Source organism: Copadichromis virginalis, linkage group LG11 (genome assembly GCF_057382275.1).
Source record: "Copadichromis virginalis isolate Kocher_CV1m ecotype Utaka linkage group LG11, C_Virginalis_male_GT1.1, whole genome shotgun sequence".
Lineage (NCBI taxonomy): Eukaryota > Metazoa > Chordata > Actinopteri > Cichliformes > Cichlidae > Copadichromis > Copadichromis virginalis.
The window spans coordinates 18,665,692-18,689,816 of record NC_140628.1 but is presented as its reverse complement, the minus strand read 5'-3'; the positions used below and the strand labels follow the sequence as shown (position 1 = coordinate 18,689,816).

At 41.6% G+C, this 24,125-nt stretch overlaps 3 protein-coding genes across 4 annotated transcripts; 1 reads left to right on the top strand and 2 right to left on the bottom strand.

Annotated features, from left to right (window-relative positions):
- Positions 1 to 715: 715 nt before the first annotated feature.
- dcaf13 (ddb1 and cul4 associated factor 13) lies at positions 716 to 12,557 on the bottom strand. Its single transcript, XM_085473446.1, has 11 exons — positions 12,344 to 12,557; positions 11,824 to 12,023; positions 11,638 to 11,745; positions 11,462 to 11,551; positions 11,216 to 11,371; positions 10,982 to 11,059; positions 10,789 to 10,871; positions 10,515 to 10,679; positions 7,810 to 7,945; positions 2,072 to 2,235; positions 716 to 1,569 (listed from the first exon to the last, which is right to left on the bottom strand). The coding sequence occupies exons 1-11, from the start codon at positions 12,411 to 12,413 to the stop codon at positions 1,482 to 1,484; spliced, it is 1,338 nt and encodes a 445-aa protein (XP_085329572.1). The 5' UTR covers positions 12,414 to 12,557; the 3' UTR covers positions 716 to 1,481.
- Positions 12,558 to 13,047: 490 nt separating this feature from the next.
- Positions 13,048 to 18,150, top strand: LOC146698355 (solute carrier family 25 member 32-like). The gene is made up of 7 exons (XM_085473443.1): positions 13,048 to 13,532; positions 13,689 to 13,839; positions 14,209 to 14,294; positions 14,997 to 15,151; positions 16,760 to 16,873; positions 17,057 to 17,202; positions 17,320 to 18,150. Exons 1-7 carry the CDS (start codon positions 13,328 to 13,330, stop codon positions 17,444 to 17,446), a joined length of 984 nt encoding a protein of 327 aa, XP_085329569.1. The 5' UTR covers positions 13,048 to 13,327; the 3' UTR covers positions 17,447 to 18,150.
- Positions 18,151 to 18,163: 13 nt separating this feature from the next.
- On the bottom strand, positions 18,164 to 24,098 carry LOC146698354 (collagen triple helix repeat-containing protein 1-like). Of its 2 annotated transcripts, XM_085473444.1 has the most exons (5): positions 23,971 to 24,098; positions 22,988 to 23,065; positions 21,100 to 21,318; positions 20,790 to 21,006; positions 18,164 to 18,641 (listed from the first exon to the last, which is right to left on the bottom strand). In XM_085473444.1, the coding sequence occupies exons 1-5, from the start codon at positions 24,079 to 24,081 to the stop codon at positions 18,499 to 18,501; spliced, it is 768 nt and encodes a 255-aa protein (XP_085329570.1). In that variant the 5' UTR covers positions 24,082 to 24,098; the 3' UTR covers positions 18,164 to 18,498. The 2 variants fall into 2 exon arrangements, with proteins under 2 accessions (XP_085329570.1, XP_085329571.1); XM_085473445.1 differs by lacking the exon at positions 22,988 to 23,065.
- Positions 24,099 to 24,125: the final 27 nt, after the last annotated feature.

The following is a 24,125-nucleotide window of genomic DNA, read 5'->3' as shown; positions in this document are numbered from 1 at the left end:
GGTGGGGGTGTAAAGTGGGAAGGTGAATGGGGAAAATGACCTGCGACGATGATCGTAACCGCTGCAGGTGTGGCAGCGGCGGTTCTGCTTTCATGCACCATTTGCGGCACACGCCGGCTTTGATGCCAGATCACGTGAGAGATTCTGAGGGACACGCGCAAGAAAACTGAGGCAGAGCGGCTACACAAGGCTGGTGCACTGCACAGTGGAAACAGGAATATTAATATCAACATTATAGCTGCTGGTTCCATGTATGCTAAATAGACACCTTTAGGGATTTAAAGGAGTTCGTTTCAAGTGTTTTGTGACGTGAGCCATTTCGAATAAAAGTTGGTTGCAGGCATATTTTTAAATGACATTAAACTCATTATACGATCAAAGCAGTTCCACACACCTCTATCTAGGAGTGTCTGTACCACCACTCCCTGCAAGGCCTTTCTTATCTGGGTGACTTTTATCCTATTGGACATTTCTCAGGTCTGACCCCACAACTATACATTCCTCTTCCTGACCTCTATCACTGTTCCAAAGACAGTCTCCCTCTACCACTTGTTTGTGGGATTTGAAGGACAACATTAAGAGGACAGAGGCTCTACCTAATAAGGGCTCTAAAGTCAATTACCACAAGCGGCTTGATCTGCCATAATAAGCCAAAATAAGAGTGAACTTCTTGAGTTGGATTTGTGAATGACTGAGCTCATAGATTCTTCCAAAGTACAAATAATGACGTTTATTATTATAAATACACATCAAAAAAAACCTGTGTGGATCCATTTGCATATTACATTGAACAGCTCAGAAGCTGATTTGTGGAATTCCAAACATGAAAAAAATACTTCCTTGCACTTTTTTGGTTGTAAGAATTTTGTATTAAACCCGAGGATTTAATCTGCCCAGTTAAAAGCCTTAAATGGAAAGAAATCTACCACTTATTTATGATTTAGGCTTTAAAAGAAATATTCACGGGATCAATTTACAGTTGCAATTTTTTGAGACTTATGGAAATCCATCAATTTCATTTTGAAGACAACATCCAAAGGTAGGTAGTTACCTATATTATGTGGGCTACATTGGTCGGAAATGGACAGAATTCAGAGTAAATATCTTTGTTTTGTGACTTTGTGATGAAAGCCATCTCTGGTAGTCTGAAAATGAAATTAACACATTTTGTTACATTTTATTCACAGAAAATGACGCATCCATTTATCATGCATCACGCTGAACATCAGTGGTTCCAAGCATGATGCATCTTAACTTTTTATAATTGTCAAGGTGGCTCCTGGGTTGAGAAACGCAAACTTGCACAAAGCAAAGTGTGAAACAGAACCAAACCTAACCGAGTATACTTGGTCTGAATGCATTTTATAGTCTGTGTCCTTTTCCTTTCCACAACAGTCAAGTTCAATCTTCTTCAGAAATCTGAAAAAATATCCATATAGATGAAATCTCAGTCTCTAGTTCTTCTCTCCTTCAGCTTTGGCCTACTTAACTACAGTGACGACATGCTTCTCCTTCTCAGACACCACGGGAACGCTTCCTGGTTTGCTGTGTTTGCGAACATTCCTCTCCCTGAAAAATAACACAAGGAATCATGAATGTGAAATGAAGCTTTCTGGTGAGAATATTCAAGGAAGGATGGAGGGACGGGGAAGGGAGAGAACAGCAAACAGTGAGGATGGTGACTGAATATGAGACTGTTGACCTAACACCTACGTCACAGACAACACTGATGCACTCTGAAAATAATGCATAAAGGACAGATAGTTAATCATTCACAGTTCAAACACATGTCTGACGTATCATAATACTCCTGGTAATTAAGGGGGGAAAAAAAGAAGCTATGAATCACTGGACGGCAGTGCAAACTAGGACAATCAATCCAGCATATAAATGAGTATTTAATGCCAACTGAGACCATGTCATAGAGGGCAGTCCCATCTGTGGTATTTTCCATCAGGCTGGTGTGACTGCTTTAGGTCAGACATTTCCTGACATCATGGATAAAGAGTGACTTTAATGTGGCTCCTATAACAAAATCAGTTTCTGTGTTATGTAGAAAATGAACGCGTACTTTCTACGACGAGCCTCCTTCATAACCCTCAGCTCCTTGGTCTGGTGGTAGATGGTCTTTGGTAGATGTCGGTGGCGAGCGATGCGCCTGATTTGTGGGTGGTGCTGGAACTTCTCTTTTAGTTTCTGACTGTAGTTGGCAGCCTCTCTCTCCCTGGGGGCCAGCTATATCACACCAGAGAGGAAGAAGTTATTACATAAAACAAATTTTAAAAACGATGGAAAAATTAAGAGAGGAGATGAGTGAGAGATCAAAGAAGACATCAAAGAAGGCAAAGAGAGAAGACGACAATTAGGAGAAAATGTATACTGGGGTCATTGTTGACCCTGGAAGCCAAATTCCGCAAGTTAAATTTGGTTGCCCTTCTGCAGCTTTCACACTGCGTGACCACCAGCAGCTCAGGTCTGTTTCGTTGTCATGGAGCTATAAAACAATCCATCCTCAGACCAGTCAAAAGACTTCCTATTTCCGTTTGATTTAAAACATGGCGTTCAAGTTATTGCAGAACTGGGCCCTGTACTATGAAGCAAGCCCAGCATATCCAGGGTAGGGCTGTTTGATATAACGATATATATCGGATAACGATATAAAAACATCCATCGTTTCATTTTACGCTATCGTTTGGTGTCGCAAAATAAACTGTTCACGGCAATATTTTTTCATTGTTTTAATGGTCACTGTAGTGGCTATATTAATTTCTTAAAGTTCTCTCTTTCTCTTATATTTAATATAACCACACTATGGACAGACAAGCGCCTGTTTCTATGCGTTGTCGCTAGCAGCAACGACGGTAAAACCATCGCGTGTCCACTTGTTTATTTTCCACATAAACCTTTCACAATAAAGCTCATGATCCTGTTGAGACTTCTCAAAATAAACTGAATCACGTGAAAAGGTATGCAGAGTATTTACAGATGAGAAGCAAAAAAGAGCCGCCAGGTGCTAAAAAAATAAACCTTAAACGTTAGAACAGGCGCTTGTCCGCAGCACGCCGTGTAATAAATACTCAAAGAAATGGCGGCCGTTACAACTTATGTCTAAAAATGTATGGTTTAATGCATCGGTTAAAACACTTGACTCCAGGTACACGACGCCCAGCTTGAAACACTTCAGCTGCCCGAGATTCACAGAATTTACAGAAAATGTTAAATTTTTGTGATTTATATCGTCATTGGGACGATAGATGTTTTATATCGGGATATGAGATTTTGGTCATATCGCACAGCCCTAATCCAGGGTATATTTCTATTATCTGGAGCCACTTACCCCAACGTCGGCAATCAGGATAAGTAACACACACACGCACGCACATGCACACAAACCCTTGTTCTCATCTAACTCTGAGAAAGAAAGTAAATATAATTACATAAATATCTCCTCTGAGACAGTCATGATGTGCAATTAAATACAGGTTTTTTTCAGTGAATACTGGTGGTGACTTCTTTCAGCCACAAACAGGAACGTGCTCAGTGGACTTGTTAAATTGCTATTCTAACAGTGCTTGTTTAGAGCTGCAGTTACGGTATGTTGTCTAATGTTATAAAATGTTGGACAATACACTAAGCAGTAACTTCTTTTTGACAACATGTTCACTCAAAACTGAATCAATGTCTGTTAAAAAGTAAAAAAAAAAAAAAAAAAAAAAAAAAAAAAAAAAAAGCCGGTGGCTCATAAAAACCACTGGCTAGCTGAGCATGTACTGGCTGGAGCTGCTCCCTTAAAAGGCTTTTATTCTAATTAAAAGCAATGATTTGTCTCAGATTCAATTTGCTAGAGAAGAGCTGTCAGATGCTGATCCTGTTGTACTAGACTAATTCCCCTGGATACAAATACTAAACACTGATTGTATAATCAACAGGAAATTCAAAATATGAGACAGTACACAATTATTCATTTCATAGGTTTTGGTTTGGAGGGATCATACATACCGGTAGCAAGGCTCTTATGAGCCAAACCAAAGTTTCTAACCGGTTACAGTGTGGTGTGAAAACAAAGCATGACACGCTACAGTTGGGGAAGTGGAGGGTATGACGCTTGAGATGAGCGAGTGTAACATAGGGACAGCTGCTCCCAGAGAAAACCTGCACAGGGACAGTGTGACAGTGACTGTTGGCAAAACAGATGAATCTATTTAGTCATTTAGTCATCCTGTCAACCCAAAGTCGAGGGGCCTGCACTACATGGTGTCAGTATTAACTGTAATCCTGCTGAGGCTCTGAAAACTTAAGCTATACACACCCAACCCTCTGCAGAAACCGCCACCACAATAAACCTTCCACTGCTATTAAAACTAAACTCACACACATGCCCATTCAGCTATCTTAGTGAGGACCTTTATTGAAATAATGGTTTCCCTAGCCCCTTACCCTAACCCAGACCTTCCCAAAGTGTGGGGCCCGCCCCCTGGGGGGGCAAAGCCATTGCAAGGGGGGTGCGGAATGAAAAGGAGGAGAGAAAAAAACGCTTGGACACTGCTAGCACGGGGCGCCCACAGAAACGCAAAGCAGGAGATGAAGCATCGCTGAATATGTTTCCAAACCAACTTCATTCTAAGCCAAAGACTAGAAAATATGGCGAAGCATATCTTCCCTTTGGCTTCACCTGCACAAGTGCCAAGGTAGGTCTCCCCTGCAGAATTGGTTTTCCCTGCATCGAGAGAAGCGCTGGGCTCTTCAAATCACGGACAAACAATATCCCACAGTTGTTTATGTTTTTAAACCTGTTTTGCACAGAGAGGCATTGCTTAAAAAATGTATTGATAGCAATGAAAAAAACCAAAAAAACTGCACGTAAAATAATCACATCGTGACGCCTCTGCCTTTGTAAATGGAGGGACAGTAACTGCGTGTGTAAATGTAAGCGTGTAAAACCTGAAGATAGTCAGATTAACAGTATTTTGTCTCTACCTGCCATTCTGCAATTCATCTCATGTAAACAATAACGTGGCGCACAGCGTGACGTGAAAAAGGCACATACCTTTGACGTTGCGTGACCAACTCTGTATTCCTCGTCCACACGTAAACAGAAAAAAAGGAGTTTTAAAAAAATCTCAGTTTTCGGTGATTCGTAACGTCGTTTACGTGTGGACGAAACAGCTGCGTTTTCAAAAATACCCGTGTAGGTGTGGACGTAGCGTAAAAGAGTTAGTATTTTATTACTACCTGTAATTTATTGCAGATTACTTGTATTTGCTTAATTGTTTACTAAATGTTTGAGGTGTGAAAGAAACCGCAACGGAGCAAAATATGGGTGTGAGTGGTTGGAGGATGTGTTTGTGCGTGTGCGTGCGTGCACGTGCGAGAGGGGGGGGCGAACATTTTTCTTGTAAAACAAGGGGGGCCCAGCAAAAAAAAGTTTGGGAACCACTGCCCTAACCATTAAAAATGAATTCACACCCCACTTAATCTTTTCTTTTTTTAATTTGTTTTTAACCTTACACTAGACTATAATTTACAAAATGAGCCACGTTTTGTAGCAAGTCCTAAAACTGTCAGCTGACTCATTTGGAAAGTGTTTAGTGAGACCGCTGCTTCTCATAACTTAAGCGGGATCACTTTCCCCACAGACTTCTATACAACTGGATTTCCTTTTGCAACCACCTAAGCTGGCCTCCTACTGGTGTCTAGAGAGAATGCACATCCAGACTGCCAAAGAGGCTTATAACCAAATTGAGAGTTTCATTATGTCCGTGCTTTCATTGTGAGGTAAAAGAAAAAAAGAAAAAAACTAGCAATGTGAGAAATATTCCACTACGAAACAGCTCTACACTTTGACTCTATGAGTCAACCGTCACACACAGATCCAGACTAGTCACTGAATATAACGTTTTGTCGTCTTCTTGGGACACCTACTTCACAGCCTGTCTCCCTGACATGCCCGGTTATATGGAACTTGGCCTTCAACTTGGAAATGGTATTAGGGCTCACTCTAGTAATTCTGAAACTTGGTTTTGTAGAACATCAGCTTGAAGTTGCTCTATGGCACAGATCGAGATCAGTCACATGTGGCATGCTTGGAACACACACCAAGTGACGGCTGTAGCAGGGTCCTTGCTCACAGTTGCTGCTAATCAGGGACTTGACCGTCATCACCAACCAGCTCAACCAACTGATGCCTTTTTCCTTACAAACGTGTAACTATTAAGAGGAGAAACTTTCCAACAGTATAAGCTTTATTACCAAGATGCACAGTTACAACAAAGAAGTCATCGACCAAATGCAAATTTTCTTACTTTTTGTGCAAAGTTTATACATTTTTAGCAGTCTGTGTTACCTTCAATCCAAACTCCACAGACAGGCTGTGGATACCTGTGTGTATTTGCTTTTGTTCCGTCGGTGTTACCCCAAACCATTTTTAATGTTTCCGACTTATCCATGTGTAACTTCAGTCAGCGTGTATTGTGCTCTGTTCTCTTTTGGTAGTTACACTGTGGCTTAAAGTCTACAGTGTACACACCAACAGCTGTTGCTGCTTTGCCGCTTTCCCTCTTGTCTGACTTATGTTTTATCAAATTCTCCATGTTTCCTAATATCTGCTATCAACTGATTAAGTAGAAGGTTATAACAAGATGCAAAAGACTGAAAGCAAAACCCAACTCATAACAAAGCTACAACGCCTTGTTTCAGACTGTAAACGCCTTAAAAAACATAAAAACTAAATCACAAGCACTATATTTTCATGTTATTGACTCAAAAAGTAACAAAGCATGTGAGCATCAATAATTCAGTTGCGTTGACTCTTAACATCTTTTAGGTCTTGGTCTGAAATACAAAGGGTTAAGCTAGAACTGGAGTAATGTGCAGCATCAGATAGAGAACTCCCCGTCAGTGCAGCGTGCTGTACTGATGGTGAAACAGACAAAGCCTTGAGTCGGCGTTTCAGCATTTCCTGATAATTAAAGACCATCTGAGTACAACTTGAATGTTAATGCTTCATTATTTTCAGAGTGGCCCCCCGCTTTAAGTGATTGGCCGATTTTAAACTGCTGATAGGAGCAGCCCTTGTCTGATCTCTTTAAGTGCAAAGCTTGCAAATAAATCTCCCCTTACACAGTTACAGTAGAACAAGTGCCAAAAGCAGGCCAGTTTTCCACTCGGAGCCTGCATTAAGAGAATAGGCGAGAGTGAATCCGATTAGTAATGAAAGATGGCTGCTGGAGATGGCACGAGAGAGGCAGCTGATCTTCGTCAGTCAGCCACGACCAGGATTGACAATAGCACAATATAAATGCTGATTTCTGCCATTAAAACCTACATAAAAAAAATTATTGCATTAACGCTCTCTAACAAAGACAGCTGGAGTGGAAATTTGGGAGAATGCTTTGTCGATGATTTGTTAAATAACTGCACAAGCACTGAGTTTTTTTGCCCCCCCCCCCCAGGTGCCCCTGTGCCAACCGGTACATTGTACTTATTGAGAGAGTGACTCTACCCTAAGTCAGCATCCATCAGGGCACTTGGCAACAGTAGTGCCGTAGCTCCTGGCACAGTCACCCACTCTTACACTGCTGAAGGTGGGCGCAGAGCCACAGCGGTGTCGAAGAATCCAGCTAACTCATAAAACAAGTAATAAAGTGAAGGAGAAAGATATAGTGTGTTTGACAGCTGAGGAAAATACAGCTGCCGACTGGCAGGTAGACATCGTGATGAGGAATTACCTGAAAAGTTGCCAAGAAGCAGCAAGTTGCCTTTGATATGAAATCAGTAGGAATAATGGAGAGAAGACGAGGGCAGACTCACCACTCCTAGTTTCTCGGCTGCGTTGGCTTTCCACAGTCGGATATTCATCTCGTCTGAGCCGCTCAGGATGTACTTGTTGTCTGCAGACCACTTTATACAGATGACGTGTTGCATGCGTTTGGTGTGGTACACCTCCCTAAATTTTAATTTTTAAAAGATTGCAAGGGAAACAACAGGAAGCCAGTAATTACTGTACACTGTACACCTAGAGACACTCTTCAAACCACTGATGAAGTGCATTTTATAAGCCAGCCCTCACCAAAACAACTCTTGTATTATGACAGAAGAGGGCTTACAGAAATGTGGTTACACAGCTCAGGTTTGTTGTTGTGGAGCTAGAGGTTTTTTGTGTTTATTTGTTTGTTTTTAAACAGCACCAGGTAATAAACAGGTATCATGATAATGTTTAATATCTGCTTTCTGATTACATAACAGAATTGAGCCTATAAGTAGAGTAATTAGTAACACTTGTGCTCTATCTGCTTTGATCTCACAAAAAAAGGGGGAAAGTGATGCAAAAATACTATATTTCTACTTGCTGCCTACTTACTAATTGCCACGTAAGCCCTCACCAGCCCATGCTGTGATGCTGTCCGGCTGGCAGCTAATGTAACACTACTACGGCTATTTGTTCTGGAGCTTGACAACAGTACAAACAATACAGCATGTACTATTAAGTCACATAGAAACCAAACAACGGGTTTGTTTTTTTGTGGTTCATTATCAACCAGCAGCCATAATCTGCTACTGTGTTCAACACATGGCCTTTTTCACAGGGTGTGTTTGGAGCATTTTGACATTATCCTAGTAGAAAATTCACAGCTGTTATTATTACACTTGCAATTGATTTAAGTTAATGTTTAACAGATATAATAAATAATATACTCAATATTTAATCAATTCAAGCCATCAGCAAAAACACATTGATTTATTGCTGTTCCTTTTCAAAGACATTCTTCAGCTAAAGCCTTAATAGATCATTAAAGATTAAAATATGAGCCAATTAACATTAGCTGTGTAACAGTTCTAAAACAGACTTAAATTGAGATACGAAGATTGTATAATGTGCAATATGAGTATTGTATTATGATGTTCATAAATTATATCATGGCAGAGAGGAAGAGCCAGTAATTGCTTCATTACTGTAGCACTACCAGCTAGTAGCTTCTGGTATGTTAGCTAGCTTTGTGTAAATATACACAGCTTATCTGAGCTGTTATCCTCATCTTCTCCTGATTTTTGCTAAATAAAGCGAATATTTCTTTGTTGCTGTTCAAACAATGTGTTTAAATGTAAAGGAAGAAGTGACACTGAAAACCTTTTTTAATAAAATGTATAACTGCATGCTAATTAGCCAGAAGCTAATGTTATTTTGCTAAATAGCAAACGGTCAGTAGTTAGCACTACAGACATTACGCGAGAGAGAACTGGGAAGTCAAACCAATGCTGAATTCTGAAATGCTAATAATTGTTTAAATTAAACTTCATTTAAATGAGGCTTCAAAAAAAAAAAAAAAAAATCCTGACAGAGTGTTCATAAATGCTTCAACATGGTTTCCATGTGGCGAGTCCTCCTACAGGTACCCGATTAAAGCCATAGACAATATAAAAGGTGGATACAGCTTCTGGTTCTGAAAAGTGAAGCCATCAGGGTCCATTAGCAGTGGTTGCTTAAACACAGGCAGTCTTATGGAAGGGAAAAGGGACCACCCACTTTTTAAAATGCTCCAAATTCCCCATCCTTTTTCTCCAGTCTTATCAGAAAATCCTTATATACAGAGTTTTGACCCTGGAACCAAACTAACTATCTACAAAAGTGAATAACAAACATTAAAATGTCCTTCACCTTTCTTATAAAATTTAATCCTTTTCCTTTTTGTAGTGTTTATATGGTTAAAAACAGTGATGAATAATAATATTTTTGAATATATTTTGCAGTTTGTGTTGTGTATATAAAGTAATGCAAAGCCCAGTTATAGATCTAGTGCAGTGTTCCTGACCTGACATTCAGTTTTAATCAGACAGACTTGTGGTTGCAACAGGAGCACATACCGTCATTTCAATACTCATTTTACGTCTGCTTTGGATTATTACAATGTTGTGGCTCATAATCAAAAGCCCTATTGAGAATATGAATGGGATTTTTACTTCCTAAACCTCAGTGTTGAGGTTCATAGAAGTCTATGCAAAATCATCGCTCCGACTTTACCTTGGAAAACACTGAGTTTACGCGCTCAGTCACTCGTTTTGGATAATACTGCATAAAACATTAAGTGACTTTTGTAAATTTTGGTCACCAACCAATATGCTCATTGGCTGACACATTTTGATTGACAAAATGGCCTAAAACACCGAAGAGAGCGAAGGTGAAAACATTCATCAATACAGAGCTTCACAAACCAGAAGGCAACATCACGGTTGCTACATCCATTTTTTAGTTAGTCTATAATCAGGCATGGCAGTCTGGTGAGAGCTGCAGTGTTTAAAAGTCATGAAAGTAAAGAATGAAAGGAAATAACATCAGAAGAATTACATATTTTTTTAAGTTATTCCCACTCAAAGGGGGTCAAAAACAAAACTATGAACCAAACCAAAGGATTTATGCTATAATTTAATTGCACCACAAATTATACAGCATAGTCAGCAACAGTACAATTTTTCCTAACACTTTGCTGGCACCATAAAGTTTGATCAGCATTACTGACCTGCTGTGTCCACCGTCCTTGGCGAAGATTCGGATGGTCTTGTCAAAGCTAGCAGACACAAACTCCTTCCCCGTGGGAGCATAGTCAACATCTAGCACAGCAGACACATGGTCCATGTGTACCGTGATGGGCTTGGCCAGGTACCTCATGTCATATGTGTAGAGGCTGGTGAAAAGGAAAAAAACAAAAAACAGTTTCTATGAGCTGGGGAAAAAAAAAAAAGAAAAGGACCAGCTAAAATATGATTAAATCAGAGTTTCTTTCCTAGACTCACTTGTAGTCCTCATTTGCACATGTGAAGTAATAGGCTTCCATGGGGTTCCAGCTTAGCGTGTTGCTCCTCATTGTCATGATGACCTTAAGAAGAAAGTAAGAGCAAAAAGTAGCTGATTATCATGCCGCATCCATGTAAATTAACAGGGAGATAAACAGATGCATTCCTGCACAAACTGTAAGGGAAGATTTACCTTTTTAAGTGGTGTAGATTCCCTCATGTCGTAGAGCACTATACTCCTGTCAGAGGCACAGCTTGCAAGAAGTTCAGTCTGTGGAGAGGATAACCCTTGACTTTATTTATCAGCACATGTGTTGGCTTTAAGTCGCAATAAACACCTGTGAGCTTATACGTCCAAGCAACCTTTTTCGTCACATGACTGGAGGGCGGGGCCCATGTATGTGAGATGTAGCACGTGGTATCTTACCTCCACAGGGTTAAAGTGCACAGAGCTGAAGCTGTCTACACCCCAGGTGAAAGAGCGGATCGGGCTGCTCCTCTGCTCATCCCAGATGTCCACCTGCTGGCCGCACGTTGCAAATACAGGATCGTTCTGATGATGATCCAGACCTGTGTACACAGTCTACAAGGGACATTTTTTTTTCATTCATACTTCACTGATACATGAATATGCAATTCTATGCGATGAAACAGCAAAATTATTACAGCATACTTTGCCCAGGATGGTGTTAATTGGCTCCTCTTCTTCTCCGTAGCCTGGTGATTCCATCTTCCATTGTTTGATTGTTTTGTCGTCACCGACCTGTTGCAGAAAAAGAAATCATGTTAGATGTCAGCTAATATGAAGTCAAACAATTCGGAAAAGTCTTCAAAAAGATGATCAGTTACCGTAAAGAAAGAGGTCCCACAGTAACGCACAACCATTCCCCGCACAAAACCTTCATGTGCCTGAAGCGTCCGAACGCACTCGTGTTTGGACAGATTCCACACCTTCACCTGAAGATCAAATCCAAAAGGAGAGTCCTGTCAGTTTGCAAGAATGGCTGAGATAAAAGGAAATGCATCTCTACATACCTCCCCATCACAGGAGCCTGACAGCAGGGTGGAGAGGCTCTTTGCGTGCTTGGCCATACAGTTCACCCCATCTCTGTGACCATCCAGCGAGGCCACGAAAGGCTTGGCAAACACACGCTCCAGCTTGGTGGCGTTCAGAGCTCGAGTGTACTCCCTGCTCACCTCAAACGGATGAAGGGACGGGTCATAGTTTCTGGGGACTAAAAATACACAGCAGTCACTTCTTTATGTGCTCAAAGAAAAGAGCATTTCCATTAATTCAAAAAAAAAAAAAAAATCCAAGCGTGCAGGTATGTTGCTGCTAACCAAGTCAAGTAACACAGACTGTTTAGGCTCCATAATAAGGAGTTTAGAAATGTGTGAAGCAAAATTTGTAATTCCGAACGTGCTAAATGCAAAGACAGCTTTGCAAAATTAGATTAAAAGCATGACTGTTGTGTCAATAGCTTTAATCAGATGCTAACACTGTAGCTCTTTCGTATGTATGCTGTTAGCTATTTAGCCGAAGAGTTTCACTTACCGCGCTGAATATCCAGTTTGGTCTCCCGGACATAATCATCCGGATTCCTTGCGATGACTTTAACTTTCATTTGGTAGCGGAGGGGCACACGCTTACAGAAAGGGAAAATTATAGCAACAAAAATATTAGCAAGTAGTGAACACACCAGCCATGTGTTGATAGTGAACAGAGTCGGCGATCTCGCGTTGCATTGTGGGATGCCCGGTCCTCCTGGTTGCATCACTCACAAGTAAAGAAACGAGTACTAAAGTTACAACATTTAGAAAGAGAAGGACCGGAAATAGTTTTTTCTTTTGTTTGTTTTCAGCTAAATCAAGGAAAACCAACGCCAACCTTCTGAGAAAGGTTCACGGAGACATCAAGCGACCTTTACCGAAGACACTTGAGAATAAGATATAATAATTAAGGGCAATATTACAAAATTATGAATAAATAATAGATATAGAAAAGCCTGTAAAAGCGCTACTTAAATCATTATTTGAATAACCAAACTGATTATATGTAATTTATGTGGAAAACAGTTTTAATATAGTTAAGTTTTATCAAAAATGTCTCCGAACCATCATACAAAATATGTCGACGTAACTAATCCTAATTTTTGTATTAGTAAAATAAATAAATGAATGAATACAGCATATTTCATGTGTGAATTATTTTTGAAGTATTTAACCGGAAGTACTATTTCAACAACGGGAACTTGTCATTACTTAATAATAACAGCAAGGTCGAGCACTGGGTCTGCGACTTGACTCTTGGAGAGTGCGTTACACCTGTGAGGTACCTCCGGATGTCAGAAACGTGGTGCGTCATTAGCACAGGAGAGATATGAGGACGCTGTTCCGTCCTCGTACTGTATGGAAACTGCAGCAGAGTAAGCGAGGGGTCGCCTCAGTTTTATAGAGAGTTACATTTTGACACGCTGCGTGCTTGCGGTGTTGTAAACACTGCTATCTGGTAGGATCTAGCTAGGTAGCTAAGTTGCCCATGAGCATGAGCTCCGCTCCAAATCACGGTCCCGTTTCAGAGACAGGACTGCCCGGCAAACCCGTGTCCGCTGTCTCGTTCGGCGGACGACTACAGAAGGTCTTTAGCCATGTGAAGGTAGAAAACCTGATCGCGGGACTCAGCGGGGGAGTGGTGTCAACTCTGGTGCTTCATCCTTTGGACCTGGTCAAAATCAGGTTTGCAGGTACGGCATGAAAATATGAACTTTTAAAATTAATTTCCTTAGTGTCTGATGTGTCATGCTGCTATGACTTTACTTGAATCTGCTAAGAAACTACTGCTATGATGTGTTTAATTTGTATCATATGACTTCAAGGTCCGTAATGTCTTTTAAATGCAGTAAGTGATGGACTTGAATTAAGACCGAAGTATAGTGGCATGGTGCACTGCATGAAGAGTGTCTGGCAGCAGGAGGGACTGAGGGGACTCTATCAAGGCGTGACACCCAACGTTTGGGGTGCTGGTGCATCTTGGGGCCTCTACTTCTTCTTGTACGTAAGCTATAAGCTTTAATGAGGACATGAAACGCTACACATGAAAGATAATTTACATCATGGAGCCCTGTTCGCAAAAACTGACGTAGGTGTAACACTTTCTGTGAAGCTAGATCACTTTTGTGCTGTCCCTGGCTGTTACAATGAGTTTTATGTTAAGAAACCGAGGATGTACTGTCCACTTTCACTGTCTGACTCTTTAGCAGTAAGTGGCTGCTTGTTGTTTTGTTAGCTGCACTGAAACTGGAGAATCTAGCTGTTAGCCGTAATGTTCGGGTTTGTACAACACCCTATGAATGAAAAAAGCAGCATGTATGACTTTACAACTGCAAGATGTCTTATTGCCCTTGCCCTGTTCCCTCACAGCTACAACGCAATCAAAGGGTACACAAAGGAAGGTCGTCAGGCTGAACTGAGTGCCACAGAACACCTGGTGTCAGCGGCTGAAGCTGGTTAGTACTACCCGTGTTTGAACGCTGCTGCACTCCCCCACCATATAATCAGCACATGATCAATAACAGCAGCTAGATATGACTGCTACAAGCTGGTAGTAACTGACAGGGAGTTAGTTACTTGTGGTTCAGGGCAGCCTTACATGCTTGTGTGAATGGGGGAAACTAAGGCATTTACAGCCTTCACAAGATTTTCAATGGAAATAAATTGAAGAAGCCGATGACAGGGAGGTTTTATAGCTACCATCAACAGTATAAAAAATGAAACCAAAACAGATGTTTTATTGATTTGATCTTGTGATTTTTTTTTTTATTTTTATTTTTTATTTCCCGCCATCAGGCACTTACACCATTCTAATGAGAAGGTTAGAATTATACCTGGGTGGCATTAAAGAGCCTAATGCACAAATGCACTCTGTTGCGCTTCTTGTTCAGTTTGGTGACACGGTGAGCTAATTCCAAACTGTGTTGTGCACAAACAGCTGGGCATTTGTGTGAGATCTCTAGCACAACTTCAAATAGGTCTTTTTTCCTGTACCACTTTAAAGTCAGGAAGTCCTTGGTCCTGTTCGTCAAGTCATAGATATTGAGTTATAGTAAATGACTCTTCACTGAGGGGCCTGTGTGCTAATCATGGGTCTAACAAAGTAATAGAAGTCACGTGTGTTTCCTAGTGACATTTCCTTTCTTGTCCTTGCCTAGGCATCCTCACGCTCACCCTTACCAATCCAATCTGGGTGACCAAGACCCGGTTGGTGCTGCAGTACAGTGCTGACCGAAATGGCAAGCAGTACAAGGGGATGTTTGATGCTTTGGTTAAGATCTACCGCCATGAAGGAGTGTCTGGACTCTACAAGGTGAGACATGAGTGTGTTAGTGTTCCTTATGATGTAAGATTGCATGGTTAGCAAGTTTAAACATTTGGGAGGGGTGGCTTAAACTGGGAGATTTTTCTACACCTGTTAATGCCAGAATGTTTTAGTAGTCTTTATTACTTCCATATATTTATTCTCAACTTTCCTTCTTTAAAATATTATCCCTGTTGAGTAACACTCACAGACATAATTTCCTCGTCCATGCTCCTTTGTGTCTGCCTCGTCCCAGATGGTGAGATTCAGTGTAACAAGTTGATAACCCTCATTTGTGGCAGCTTTTCTGTCATTTGTTTGGTTCAGCTTAAACATGCATACCCACTCATAAAGAAATCACAGGCATCTCAGCTTTGTTACTGAGATGGCACACTAGCAACAATTCCTTAAAGACCTGACAAAAAAAGTAGCCCACTGTGGTTTTCAGACTACCTGTTGGTGTCAGAGGAGAGACTGTGCTGTCGCTCGCTTAGATACCAACATGGTGTGTTTGTGTGTGTGGTGGGGATCATTAGGTTTACCACCAAACATTCAGTGGAGATTAGGACTCATATTTCATATTCAGATTTTGGGAGTAAGTACACTCATTGTTAAAGAAAGAAGGCTCGGCCCTGGTGCAGCTTTTGTTGGTTTGCTGAGTGATGTCCTGGCATGTTTTCTTTTTGAATTATTTAGCTTTTTTCATGTTTCTAAGTGGGGGGACAAATTAATGTGTTCTGAATATCCCATCAGATCTCACTTTTGCTTATTTTGATAGGAATACTGAAGACCTCGTAGGCGCTATTGACTTTAATCACCACTAGAGGGCATCAGCTACCTTTCTAGCTGGAAAAAAACACAACCCATTTATACAGGAGTGGAGGTTTTAAGCAGTATGTCAGCTTCTTCATTAACAATATTGAATTGTAATTTGCTGTCGGAAATGTTATACCTAAAGTTCAAGAGAAAATAGGGCCAAGGGCCCTTAATTTAATTAAGTTCATTTTCATTTATATAACGCTAAATCACAACAACAGTCACTTCAAGGCTCTTAATATTGTAAGGTATAAACCCTACAGTAAAAACCACAACAATCAGATGATCCCCTATAGCAGGGGTCCCCAATCCCAGTCCACGAGGGCCGGTGTCCCCGCAGGTTTTAGATCTCACCCTGGGTCAACACACCTGAATCACATGATTGGTTCATTACCAGGCCTCTGGAGAACTTCAAGACAGTTGAGACAGTAATTTATCCATTTAAATCAGCTGTGATGGATCAAGGACACATCTAAAACCTGCAGGGACACCGGCCCTCGTGGACTGGGATTGGGGACCCCTGCCCTATAGCAACCAGTTGGCGACAGTGGGAAGGAAAAACTCCCCTTAACAGAAACCTCCAGCGGAACCAGGTTCACTAAGGGGAGACAAGACAAAAGACACACTGTGGAAGAGAGCCAGAGATTAATACGAACTAATGATTAAATGCAGAGGGGTGTATAAACACACAGAGAGTAAAGAGATGGGGAGTCACAGATGTGTGGGCTTTTCAGTGGATAAGTCACACTGTGGGAATTTGAGTGTCAAGTCAGACCGACTTACAGAGTATGTCTTTAAAAGGGTTATGTTCCCGGTCTGCTCGGCACGTCTCATGGAGCACTGCAGTTCATGACTTACGAAGAGCTCAAGAGAGACTACAACAAATACAGAAAAGCACATTCAGACGCAAAGCTGGTGAGTCACTAACCATGAGCCACAGACAGGCTGGAAACATTGTTTAATAAAACTCAGCCATAAGGCTTGTAACTTTTGAGTCTAATGAGACAGAGCCCACAGTTGATAACAAGTGACTCATCAGTTTTCCTACACTGCTCTGCTCCCTTCTTCCTCCTTCCATTTATCTGTCTGTGCAAACAGAACCCATTGGAATACATCACAATGGCAGCATTATCCAAAATATTTGCCGTGGCCACAACATACCCATATCAAGTGGTGCGAGCTCGCCTGCAAGACCAGCACAATAGATACAATGGAGTTATTGACGTCGTGAGACGGACATGGAGGTAAGACACCGATCCACTCACAGTGGGACCGAGCGTGCCGGCCCCGTCTCAGGTTCTGAGCACAGTTCGAGTGCCTGTTATGATTGATGCTTAACATTTTCCCACTTGTCTCCTCAGGAATGAAGGTACCCTTGGTTTCTACAAAGGCATCATCCCCAACTTGATCCGCGTCACCCCAGCCTGTTGCATCACCTTCGTGGTTTACGAGAATGTGTCTCACTTTTTTCTCGGGCAAAATAAATGAGGTTTTAAAAGCAGGGCACGGACTGCCCCGAATGCTGCAAACTCGTGCTGACACGTTGGCGCCGTGCGGAGGAGATGCAGGGGAGGACCGTGTTGATCGACGCCGAGCTGTCGTCGTCCAGTACGTGTAAATGTGCTGAAGTGAAAATCACTCATGTGCACTGAAAATAAGTGTTGCCAAATGGAGCAGCAACAGTTTTTTTTTTCAATACAACTTCCTGACAGTTGGTGAAAAATGGCAGACGCACAATGATGTTATAGGGAGCATGTCTGTTGCTGTTCACCTTTATGGGGACAATGTTGCTTTAACAGTTTGTTTTTGTTTGTTTTTATTAAATACTGGTAGTGTGAGGGTCTTTTCTAAAGAGGTGGATGAATATTTCATCATGCAGCAGTTTTGTTTACACTTTATGCTTTCTGGCAACGGAGAGATACAGTCTCAACTATAAAACTATGAAAAACTTCATTATAAACATCAAATTCATGATCGGCTCAGGTTCAGATGTTGCAGATGTGTGAAATGATTTGCCTGATGAGTGCTTTTTTTTTCCCTGACGTTTTTGTGTCATTGTATCAGCTGTGCTTTATAAGATTTTATTATAAAATCTAAAATGTGCTTTAAATGCAGTCTCATGCCTGATTCATGTGAATACATTAAATGTTACTTTGTTGTTGCACAGGCAATAAATATGCAGTGTTTCAGAAGTGAGAAGTAACATTTCCTTAAAAAAGAAGTGCTTTATTAACAGTGATAATGCATATAAACAGGTCACAGGAGTACAGAGTTTAAAGGTACTGTCCATGTCTGTTGCTGTACTCTTAACGGCAGCCACAAGCTGAAAAAGCTACAGTACAAAGTTTATTTCCGGTAGACAGAAAAGTACAGTAATCGTAGGCTTGTCGACGGGTGTAGCATTTAAACAAAACTCAAAAACATTCACGTTCCCATCAGTGACGCCTCAGCAAACCACACCTGATCGTTGTGGCGCGTCGGATAACATGCTGTCACGCTACCAAAACTAGGTCCCTCCCATTCGTATTGCTTTATTTTCCTTACTTAGGCAATTCCTCTATGATAATCCTGGATACGGAATTCCAGCCTGTGGATGCGTCTCCTCTTGGATAATCAGCGCAGGTCCCCACCCACACCGCCACATCAACCAGCCCTGCTTTGACACCCTCACACAGCCCCTCAACTGCAGAGAGAGAGACGGAGAGGGAAAAAAAGAGAAGACGGTGCAAATGAATTTCAGGGAACACCCAAACCGAACGCCGAGACAAGTTGTTTTCTGACACAGCGGTGAAAAACTGGGCCTTTCAGGTTTAAAAACAGAAACAAAAAATAATTAAAACCATGTAATCTTTCATGTCTGCAGTCAACACTATTGTCATGTCTGTGCAGTTCATTTAAGGCTGTTCATTAGCTTAGCTTAAAAGGACTGAAGCTGGGGTGGAGCCAGCTTCACTTTCTAAAAGTCCCAAAGCAAAAAAGGGTGATAAATTGTGAGCTGTGGCTTCTTCACTTCCTCCATGAACAATTTGAGGAGCAGAAACTTGATGCTCTCAACTGTTGTTTCAGTTGATAACCCCGTATAATAACCCAGTCTTTTCTTAAAAAAAAACAAAAAACTTTAACCCTTCAAAACCTGCAGCTGAGACAGGTTGTCCCAACATGTTTTTGGCTGTAAATCTCACACACAGACTGTGTGTGAGGCACATGAATCCAATGCTCTAATACTGTGAATCTGAGAAGTGAACTGTTCTACACATCTATACAAGCCCTTTTGGGCACTTTCCAGAAAAAGTCTCCAGGTGTTCATCTCTCAGTTTCTGAAAGAACTGGAGCTGCTGTTACTCGCCCAAATCGCAGTAAAGAAGGGGGCTTGGTTTGCCATGTCAGCCTTGGCACATCAGGTCGCAGAAGGCTAATAAACAACATTTAATGTATTAAAAATACATTAAATGTATTTTTACAAGAAATGGGAGAAACTAGCTGTTTCCCCCGTTTCTTGACTTTGTTGTAGCTTAACTAGCTGCTGGAGTGTGCACACAGTTTTCATTTTAGTGTAAAAACCACAACAAAACATGAATTGGTCTGAAGTACAGTTAAAAATGTAAACTACAAAATCTAAGCGTCCTTATGTCCTTCATGTGAACCACTGGATTTAATTACTGCTTGGACTTTTTTCTCTCTTCTTATGGTGGGAAGCAACAGTTTCTTGCAGCAGCAACAGACTAAAAAATGTTCAACAGGAAATTCGTGTCACTCTTCACACAACTGCTTCTCAGGACGTCTGTTGTGAACGGCTCTCTTGAGGTTATTCCTATCTTTAAGTTCTGTCCTCTGACTTGGTTTCTCTAAAAGGTGGATTTTCTTTGAAGACATTCTTCACTAGCTTGACTTTGATGTTTAAAGTTATTGCTCCAGCCAGCATGGTGAGCTGTGCAGGCCCAGAGGCAGCAGAAGAGCTCTAAGACATCATGGTGCCACCACCCTGCTTTCTCCTTTAGAGCCTCCAATCTAGTGTCACTAATTGGAATAATTGGTAACTCGTGGCTCCAACTCTGATGATGCCATCAGCCGAGGGCTTGGAAGTCAAACCTGTTGATCTTAAGTGAGCCTGACCAGTGGAATTCCCATTTCTGTCAGTGTAAAGAAGTTTAATTGCACATTTGATCCCCAAGATATGTTAAAATAAGAAAAGGAAGCACAGTTTTAACAGGTAATCTTAGTTTTTTCTTTTTCTACGTGATAAAGAAATGCTTCTGTAACGGAAGAGAAAAACCTGTCAGCACAATTCTTCAGGCTAAAGTGTAAGAGATGGACATGTTAAATAGAAAATGTTCTTTTTTTATATTATGTATCATCATTTTGGGGTTTTTTGTAAAGAAATTTCTACAGTTGACTGTGAAAAATGTTTTTTAAATCCTATACCTAATGACTTTGGTGTAGCATGAATGGCCATGGGGGAGGTCTTTATCAGTACTGATAAACCTGTAAAACTTATGAAAATACAGTTAAAAATTCAAAACTTTTGCCTTTCTTCACATTTTCCAAAGCTGTGAAATAGGACCAGATTTGAGTCTTTACTGGGCTGATTCTGGCTCCTGGGCCTTACGTTTGACACTCTTGGCTTAGGGGTTCATTGCTTTTCCTAACATGAACGAAAAGAGTGCAACTATTCATGTGTTATGAGCTAAAATATTTTGTGCTTGTTCATAATTAGGACTTGGATGAAGACCTGACATTAATACAGGAAATTCCACTTCACTTAATGTTTCTTTCCATAGCATTACTAGCACCGTGAGGTGGGAACAAGTATTGTTCAGAGTCTGTGTCGTACCTGAGGAAGTTCTGTGGATGTTGATGGTTGAGTTGAGCTCGGGACTCCCTTGGTCTAAGTAAATAATTGACTCTATGGGCAGTGGTCCTGTGCACTCCGCTCCGTTGAAGGTGAAGTACCACCTCTGGCAGCATGCGTTTTTACACTTGAGTCTGAGGGAGCCACTGAAGAGGACTCTGAGGGCGCTGTCAGAGCGCAGCTTGGTGAACGTGCAGTCCTGCGACGCAGAATGGAGCATAAGTGTGTGTTTAATGTGTGTTTGCAGTGATTGAAATGCCTGCATTCCCCACAGATACAGTGAGATACTTACAGCCACTTTACCCAGATCGATCCCGTAGTTCAGCGAGTTCCAGGCACACTGCTTGTAGTTGGGTTTCCAGGGTTCCTCAAAAACTTCAGTAACGCATTCTCCTTTCTCGCCTTTCAGTCCATCGCGGCCTGGGATACCAGGCGTCCCAGGAATGCCGTTGGCCCCAGGGTTACCGTCTCTTCCAGCGGTGCCTGCTGGACCCTGCAGGCAGCTGCCATACTGAAAAAAGAAACAAGGAGAAGAGGACATAGTGAAACAAAACCATACTACAACAACATGATAACAACAGAATCTATTGTTATCAGACTTCCTGTTTTAAGACTGTCTTTCTTCCAGTGAGGTTAAATCCCTGTTTAAACTGCATGCACCACAGACACCTAAATGCTGCCATCCATCCAACCATCACACACAAGGAGCCAGATTACACATCACACAAACAACTGTGCTGAAGGAAGTGCAAAAAGCCGTGTTATCCAAATCAAGCCAAAGCAACATGACCAACAACCATGAAGCCGCCGAGCAAGCAAAACATAGCTCTGCTGTTAATGAGGAACTGAAGGCTCGGCAGTGGCCTAAATTAGTGGCTGTCTGGCCACTCATCCCTTAATGTGATTCATTGTCCTGTTGAACCTTCTGCTATGTTTAAACAGACGCAGCATCCTACTCAGGCTGACTCAAACCCACGCAAACACACACACACAGACGGGGGGGGGCGCTTGCCAAGCCTTACCACATGCAAATATAGACACAATGAGGATCTAAATAGATCTGCCCAACGTGTTCCTCAAAGGGACGCTCTGACCAGTAGATTGCAGTGTGTCGTGTAGGTTCAAGCTTTTTTTAGGTGGAGGTGGCTTTTCCTTTGTAAGCAATTAGGGACACAAGTTGACATACAGAAATGTCTCCTCGCCCTTAAGTAAGCATGAAAGGTGAAAGCATTTTGCAGATTTTTGGAAGGTCGTTGTTGCCCTTTTGCTCAGTATGCATCTGTGAAGTAGTTATGGAGAGTAGGAGGGGGGCATGTGTCCAAAAGGCATTAGGGCAAGAAAAAAAAAAAGCAGAGGAGGAGAACAAAGAGCTTTTACACCAACATGGTCAAAGGAGCTTGCAAAGAAAAACACCAACATCTTAACCAGACTTAACCAGACTTGAATCTCTGGGGTGAAGTTAAAAAAAAAAGTATTTCAGATGATGTAAATCTGAAAAATGCCTGGAAGTTAGAGAGTCAGAGCATTTATCATCAGCTGCTGTGAAACAGATGGTCCAGTGTCTGTTTTAGCCATTACGCGGCTAACGCTGGAGCAACCTGGAGATGTGAGACCTGACATCATCTGTATAGAAGTCTGGGAAGTGTCTGGTGACAGCAGTAGATTGTGGGTTTGTATGCATGAAACTAAATAAAGCTGGAAGCATGGCTTTCATGCACCTTGGCAAAATTAGGTGGCAAAACGTGGAAACGATGCAAGGACTCCCCATTAGTCTTGGAGTTGGGTAAGGAAAAAGTCTTGGTGTTTTACTAAGATTTTTGGAGAGCTTTCAAAGCAGAGTAATGAATGGATCCTCTGTCCACTTCGCCACACAGCTGACTTTTATATTAGCTCCCAGTCTGCTCTTTCTATAGTGGTGCTGGCTGCCTGCATGAATTAGACTCCAGCCCTGCTGAATATTAGTCGCGTACAGTCTGCTACTGTAACTGGAAAACTAAAAGGCTGCAATTGGCCCGAAGAGCTGAGGAATCAGGAGCATTTTATGCGTTAGTCAACACAGAAGCAGGGCCTGAAGCTCTCCTGGAGCATGCAGAGCGGAGCCTGGGTATAATGCTCAGCTTTGCGCGATTTTTAGATTGAAAGGAAGCCGATGAGATGCAAAGCAGTATTTTCGTGATTACCATGTTGGCCAAGTAAGCAGGTCTTTCTTCTCCAGAGTGTCTAGTGCAGTTGGGTTTTTCGGCATCGTTTCCAGTGCACTAGACACAGATGGTGACATAAGGTTTTTTTTTTTCCTTTCTTCTTTTTTAAAATTAAATCACTGTGGTCACGGTTGTGGAATATTAAAGAGAAACTGCTTGGGCGGGCTCGACTGGGTCCAGAAAAATAAATACTAGTTTCACTTCTGTTTGATTCCTAAAAGATTCAACATCTGTGTGTCCAGTTGGTTCCTTCAATCACTAAACAGATGCATCATTGAGGGTTATGAAATCCTATGCATAAACAATGTAAGATTGATAGGTATCGTGGGACTGTGAAATTAAACAGTTGAACTCTGCCTTGGGCACTGTTAAAAATATATTACCCAGCTTTAAACGTACATTTAAGTTTTTTGCCCAAATTGCACCCACTTATAAACTATTCAAACAGTCGGATGGATAACAAAGGCCAGCAAACAGTATGAGGCAGACCACAACTTCCTGTTTAGTCCCCCCTTATGTCCACTCAGTCGTGGAGGACAGCCAGATCTGGTCTGGAGTAATAGAAAAGCAGCTGAGTGTATAACAGCTACAAAGTGGGATTTTCTGATGTGCTGCTGTCCACACTATTCTACATGTGGATAAATCTTTTAAAACATTTTTTCCTTCCCTCTAATGTTTAAAGATACAATTTAAAAATAGCAATGCATAGCACTAGAAAAAAGAAGCCCAGAATGAGTTGTAAAAATAGGCAAAATAGTCAGTGGATGTTAAATGGGATGCACCGAAAAACAACTAAATGACGGTAAAGCTGAGTGTAATAATTACATGTTGACGTGAGCCTTTTTTCTCTCTCCCAGAGTTATAATGCCACAAAATCTGTCCACTCCTCTCCTGCCACATGTCTACTTATTTTGGAAGCTGTCGTTAACGGCTACACGGTAATCTTATCTAACCCCTTTTACCTTGTCGGCGTCAGGATCCTTTCGGTAGCCTCTGCTTCTCACCTTTTCCACCGCATAAAGAGGCAAAGCCAGGCAGGCGAGCAGCAGCAGGCGGACAGCGAGAGGAGACATCACGCGTGCGACAGAGACGGCCGACTACCGTGCGTTCTGCGCGA